Source organism: Labeo rohita, unplaced genomic scaffold, assembly GCF_022985175.1.
Source record: "Labeo rohita strain BAU-BD-2019 unplaced genomic scaffold, IGBB_LRoh.1.0 scaffold_2422, whole genome shotgun sequence".
NCBI classification, from domain to species: domain Eukaryota; kingdom Metazoa; phylum Chordata; class Actinopteri; order Cypriniformes; family Cyprinidae; genus Labeo; species Labeo rohita.
Genome location: NW_026128685.1, coordinates 1 through 6,962, shown reverse-complemented (window position 1 = coordinate 6,962; position 6,962 = coordinate 1). Strand labels below are relative to the sequence as shown.

Genomic DNA, 6,962 nt, shown 5'->3' with positions numbered 1-6,962 from the left:
CTTGAAGCTTGTGCTCCAATGCAAATCGTCTCTATGTAAATCTGTGTACGGGTTACAGCAGATGATGCACATAAAATATAACTGTGTTTGCATGTTTTTTCATGTTATTAGTCAAAAACTGTAATTCATATGTCTGAAGCTCCAGGTTTTCTGATGATTCAAATGACATTTGCATCAAGAAATAAGAATGTCACTGTTACTGTGAACTCCATGAGAGGGCAAAATGTCATTCCAGAGGTCACAGGTCATCAAAACTAATTAAAAAGTTTTGAGTAGATTTCAGTGGTTTTGTGTGTACACAGATATTTCTTGAGACAACGTCGTGTTTACAGAAGAATGAGAGAAAAAAAAGATTGGATAGAGAAAGCTTTGTGTTCATGTGAACGGGGCCTAACAGAGCTGATTTGACTCCTAACTCAATTTTGAGCACATGTGTAGTTCCTGTGTTTGGTCTCTGTGTGTCAGTAGTGAGTGATAGTGTTTGAGCAGCTGCAGAATCAGTTCAGTCACTGTGACTCTGACTCTGACTGACGGAGGTTTTTGTACGACTCTTTATCACTGTGTGAATTCATCATCACCCACACAATGATCTTCACTTGTTCTGCATTGAAAACTCTGACAGTAATAATGTCCAGCATCTTCAGTCTGGACTCCACTGATGGTCAGAGTGAAATCAGTCCCAGATCCACTGCCACTGAATCTAGATGGAGTTCCAGTGTAGAGTGTCTTTGCAAAATAAACCAGGAGTTTAGGAGCTTCTCCAGGTTTCTGTAAGTACCAGAATGAACCTTCATCCCCATTCCTCAATCTGCGCACATCTCTGCTGGTTCTACAGTTGATTTTGACTGTTTCTCCTGGTTGAGCTGCTGTCATTGAGGGACTCTGAGTGATGGTGATCTGTCCTCTACACTCTGAAACACACAACAAGAAGAAAATCAACTCAAAACTTTGACAATATACTTAAAGAAATGAATTCATATCAAACGTGTGCTTCACAAACCTTGAGCAAACGCTGTGAGAGTCCAGATGAAGATGATGATGAAGGTCATGTTGATGAAGATTGTTGTGTGTGTCAATGATGAAGTGTTAAACTCACAGCACTATAAACACTCTCAGAGCACTGAAGCATCTGATCAATATGCAAATGAACTGATCCTGTATTTAAATGAGCTTCTAAATGAAGATAGCTTGTTCATTTCTTTCTGTCAGTCATTGTATCTGCTCATCACACTGTTTAATCTTTGATTTGTACAGTTATTTTGACCGGTATTTTATCATCTGTCGGTTTATTACAGGATTGGACTATGATTATGGATGTTTTTGTATATGAATTAAGCACATGTATTTCAGCTCACTTGGGTTGAGTGATCTTAAGAAACGTCACTATAGACAGCAGTGATGCATACTGGCATTACGTGATCCCTGAGTTGCACAATGACTAGTGAACTAAGGAGCGGATTGAGACACACTCTTACTGACTGACACTCACATTTGTGAACATTTTCATGCATGAATCATGGTTTATCAGTAAGTGTGAAATTAAAAAATAGCATAAAATTTACAACAAATTCAAACCACATGAAAAAAGACCCCTGATGGCTGAAATGTGTAAAGATTAAATGTTTAAGTAAACAGAGATAAATATCTATTTAAAATTCTGCAGTGCCATTAGCATTACAGTTTAGTCCCATGAACATACTTTTGCTTTTCATGCCTCTTGATTTGTCTTTTGCACTGACTTTTATGATGTGAAATTATGAAAATGAAGTTTGACATGACAAAGAAGTAAAATCTAAACTACAAATCACTCAGATCCAGAGACAGTTTTGTTTAAAGAAGTCACTTAAGATTAAATTGATTAAAACTACAGTTGTGAAATATTATTACAGTTTAAAATATCTGTTTTCTGTTTGAATATAAAATGCAACTAATTGTTGTGATCAAAACTGAATTTTCAGCATCATTACTCCAGTCTTCAGTGTCACATGATCCGTCAGAAATCATTCTAATACGCTAATTTGCTGCTCAAGATACATTTCTGATTATTATCAGTGCTGAAAACAGTTGTGCCATTTTACATTTTTGTAGAAACTGTGATACAATGTATTTTTCAGCATTCTTATAATAATATGTGAACATCTGCAGATTTATTAAAACAACATACAAAACATTAAAACAACATACAAAATGTATATGTTTATATATGGTTTGTAATATATTGTAATGCCACGCCAGCAGAGGGAGCCCTCACCCACTGACTGACTGTTGCTGCTCCCTCTGCTGCTTCGTTTGTTACTTCCTGTTTGGTGGCCATAAAAGGAGGCCATTTTCAAACAGGAGGCTCGAAGTATTGTTTTGCTCTAGCGGACTCTACCAAGCGTTTCCCTGTTTTCATTGCCTTGTTTTTTGTTATTTGCCACGGTTTTGTTTTGTTCCATTGTCTTTATTTTCTGCCATAGTTTTGCCCTGTTCCTTGCCATTGTTTTTGTCCTGTTTCATAGCCTTGTTTATTTGATACTTTTGGACTGGTCTCTCTGGTTTTGGACTCTGCCTGTTTATTGGATTTACACTCTCGCCTTGCCCAGGATATTACTGTTTGTTGGATATTGACCCTGCCTGTCTGACTACGATCTGTAAATAAAAGCTCGCACTTGGATCTTACACGCTTCCTACGAGTCCTGCTTGTTACAGAATACTTCGCCTACCAAAGATCCAGCGGCTTTTGGGACACAGATCAAACCATGGATCCAAACATCGATTTTTGTGAGCTGTGCTGTTTGGTGACTTTTAATGACGTGGCACTTAAGGACATTTTCCGCAACGGATTAAACGATCCGATTAGTTCTGGCCTACCTGGAGGGAAAATTCACTGGTCGTTGGAACAGTACATTGACTTTGCCCTCCAGTTGGCTGGATCGCCATTTACTGTGGGGGTAGCTGATGAGGAACCTGCTATCCCCCAGTATCAGCCAAACCTGTGAATTTTTCAATCATGTCTGGAATTATTCAAGTCACGTCAGAGGCCTATCATGCCATGCCCACCAAGCCAAAGTCTGCTCACGTCACGTCTGCCAAGCCACAGCCTGCTCACGCCACGCCTGCCGCTCCAGGGCCTGCACCTGTCATGGCCGCCCTCCTACAACCAGCTCACAAGATGGCTGCTATCTCCAAGCCAGTCCACAAGATGGCCGCCATCCCAGAGCCAGTCCACAAGATGGCCGCCATCCCAGAGCCAGTCCACAAGATGGCCGCCATCCCCAAGCCTGTTCACAAGATGGCCGCCATCCCCAAGCCTGTTCACAAGATGGCCGCCATCACCAAGCTGGTTCACAAAATGGCTGCCCCGTCTGAGCCTCATCAAGTCAGAATCACCTCACCCATCATCTCAAGTCAGGGCTACACTTTCTATGTCAAGTCAAGATACAGCTGTTCTCCATGAGCCAAGCCAAGATACAGCTGTTCTCCATGAGTCAAGCCAAGATACAGCTGTTGTTCTCCATGAATCAAGCCAAGACACAGCTGTTGTTCTCCATGAGTCAAGCCAAGATACAGCTGTTGTTCCAAAGATACAGCTGTCCTCCATGAGTCAAGCCAAGATACAGCTGTGCCCCACAAGTCAAGCCAAGTCACAGCTGTGCCCCACGAGTCAAGCCAAGTCACAGCTGTTCCCCACGAGTCAAGCCAAGTCACAGCTGTTCCCCACGAGTCAAGCCAAGTCACAGCTGTTCCCCATGAGTCAAGTCACGTTACAGCTGTTGTTCCTGAGTCAAGTCACGTTACAGCTGTTGTTCCTGAATCAAGTCAAGTTACAGCTGGGTTGTCTATGTTAAGCCAAACCACAGCTGATTTCCATAAGCCAAGCCAAGTTACAGCAGATCTTCATGAGCCAAGTCAAGTTGCTGCTGTTATTCCCGAGCCAAGTCAAGCCACAGCTGACCTTCATGAGTCAAGTCAAGTTGCTGCTGTTATTCCCGAGCCAAGTCAAGCCACAGCTGACCTTCATGAGCCAAGTCAAGCCACAGCTGACCTTCATGAGCCAAGTCAAGCCACAGCTGACCTTCATGAGCTAAGTCAAGCCACAGCTGACCTTCATGAACCAAGTCAAGCCACAGCTGATCTTCCTGAGCCAAGTCAAGTCACAGCTGACCTTCACGAGCCAAGTCAAGTCACAGCTGACCTTCATGAACCAAGTCAAGCCACAGCTGATCTCCCTGAGCCAAATCAAGTCACAGCTGACCTTCACGAGCCAAGTCAAGTCACAGCTGGACTGCACGAGCCAGGTCAAATCACCGCTGTTCTTCACGAGTCAAGTCAAGCCACGGCAGGCCTCCCTGAGTCAAGTCAAGCCACGGCAGGCCTCCCTGATTCAAGTCAAGCCACGGCAGGCCTCCCTGAGTCAAGTCAAGCCACGGCAGACCTCCCTGAGTCAAGTCAAGTCACAGCAGACCTCCCTGAGTCAAGTCAAGTCACGGCAGACCTCCCTGAGTCAAGTCAAGTCACGACAGACCTCCATGAATCAAGTCAAGAAACTGCTGTCCTACCAGAGCCTCACCAGGTCCCCTCTGACCTTCTCAAGCCACCTCACGTATCAGCTGACCCCGCAGAGCCCACGCTCCCAAGCCACGCAGAACCCACATTCCCAAGCCACAAGTCCATAGCATCCACACCCTCAAGGTCAACAGACATCCCACTATCTACTGTGCTGCCTGTAATGGCCGTTGCCATTTTCAGTGTGTGGGCTGCACACTGTGCTCTAGAGGCCTCGTCTGTCCATGAGTCTGCTCCAGAGGCCTCGTCCGTCCACGAATCTGCTCCAGAGGCCTTGTCTATCCACGAGTCTGCCCCGGAGGCCTCACCTGACCACGAGTCAGCTCCTGAGGCCTCGTTTGTCCACGAGTTCATGCCTATACCTCCTGAGGTGTCAGCATACGCTGTAGAACCTCCTAAGGAGGTGGCGTCCATTTATGAACTCACTGCCACTTCTGCCCTAGAATTGACACCTATGCCTCCAGAGGTGTCAGCTTATGCTGTGGATCCTCCAATGGGGGCGGCGTCCTCCTATCATGAAAACTCTGCCCAACAAGTCACGATCAAGAAGGCCAATAATGAACTCTCTACCTGTTATGCCACGGCCAAGGAAATCGTCAGTGAAAACACCGCTCTGCTATGGATGTCACTAGTTCCACTTTGGATATCTCTGCTCCTGTCTGTTCTGCCTGCTCTGCCTGCCCTGCAATGGCTCCCTGTTATGCCTGCTCTGCCTACCTCGCCATGGCTTCCTGTTCTGCCTGCTCTGCCTGCCTCGCCATGGCTCCCTGCTCTTCCTACGCTGCCATTGCTCCACGGCCCAGGCCCTCCAGTGTTTCACGGTCTGCTACTGCTCCACCGCCCAGGTCCTCCAAGATCCCACTGTCTGCCATTGCTCCACGACCCAGGCCCTCCAGTGTTTCACAGTCTGCTACTGCTCCACGGCCCAGGTCCTCCAAGATTCCACTGTCTGCTATTGCTCCATGGCCCAGGACCTCCAGTGTTCCACTGTCCGCCACAGCTCCACGGTCCAGGTCCTCCAAGGTTCCACTGTCTGCCACAGCTCCACAGTCCAGGTCCTCCAGGGTTCCACTGTCTGCCACTGATTCACGGTCCAGGTCCTCCAGTGCTTCACTGTCTGCCACTGCTCCATGGTCCAGGTCCTCCAGTGCTTCACTGTCTGTCCCTGCTCCACGATCCAGGCCCACCTCCTCTACATGGACCTGGCCCTCCGTCCCACCTCCTGTTTTGCCTCTGTTCCCCCACCCTCCTGGACTGTTGTTGTTGTTTGAGCGCCAGGGGTCGCTCCTAGGGGGGGGGGGATTCTGTAATGCCACGCCAGCAGAGGGAGCCCTCACCCACTGACTGACTGTTGCTACTCCCTCTGCTGCTTCGTTTGTTACTTCCTGTTTGGTGGCCATAAAAGGAGGCCATTTTCAAACAGGAGGCGCGAAGTATTGTTTTGCTCTAGCGGACTCTACCAAGCGTTTCCCTGTTTTCATTGCCTTGTTTTTGCTATTTGCCACGGTTTTGTTTTGTTCCATTGTCTTTATTTTCTGCCATAGTTTTGCCCTGTTCCTTGCCATTGTTTTGTCCTGTTTCATAGCCTTGTTTATTTGATACTTTTGGACTGCTCTCTCTGGTTTTGGACTCTGCCTGTTTATTGGATTTACGCTCTCGCCTTGCCCAGGATATTACTGTTTGTTGGATATTGACCCTGCCTGTCTGACTACGATCTGTAAATAAAAGCTCGCACTTGGATCTTACACGCTTCCTACGAGTCCTGCTTGTTACATATATATATATATATATATATATATATATATATATATATATATATATATATATAAATATATTAAAATACATGTCTATCTAATATATTTGCTTAAATAATAACATGCATGTTTTTAGGATGGTCTAGAAATGTTTTACACATACGTACATATGTGTATAGGATACACAAAAATATATGATGTTAATACAGTAAATTGTTCCAATTTATAATAAATTTCATATATGTTGTAAAATGCGTAATATATGAAAACTTATTTTTGTATGAGTGATCTCAAACTTTTCAACAGTAGTGGACAGTAACTGAGATTGACTGCTGGTTTTACAATCAATGGTAGAAACTGGGACACACAATATGACGGTTTTAGTATCGTACATCAGCAACGTCACCATCTGGTCTTTATGTGAAGCATTTGCTGAACCGACTGGAAATTGACAGTTTGGAAAGATGTGAAACAATGTTCATGGTCTCATTCATGTCAGAATGTATTGCTGATCTGTAATATATTACTGAACTGTGAGTGTTTGTAAGATGGCCGATGCGCTCCAAACTTAATCATGTGACGGATCTATAAGAGCACAATGAATCAAATTAAAACCAGTTTCCAGCATTACTCGTCTCCTACAGAGTGTAAGAATATGAG

At 44.9% G+C, this 6,962-nt stretch overlaps 1 gene segment (V, D, J or C); it reads right to left on the bottom strand.

Moving 5' to 3' along the window:
- Positions 1-555: 555 nt before the first annotated feature.
- On the bottom strand, positions 556-1,083 carry LOC127159671 (Ig kappa chain V region 3547-like). The segment is given in 2 exon segments: positions 556-911; positions 1,001-1,083. Coding segments are annotated over 2 exon segments (405 nt in total).
- Positions 1,084-6,962: the final 5,879 nt, after the last annotated feature.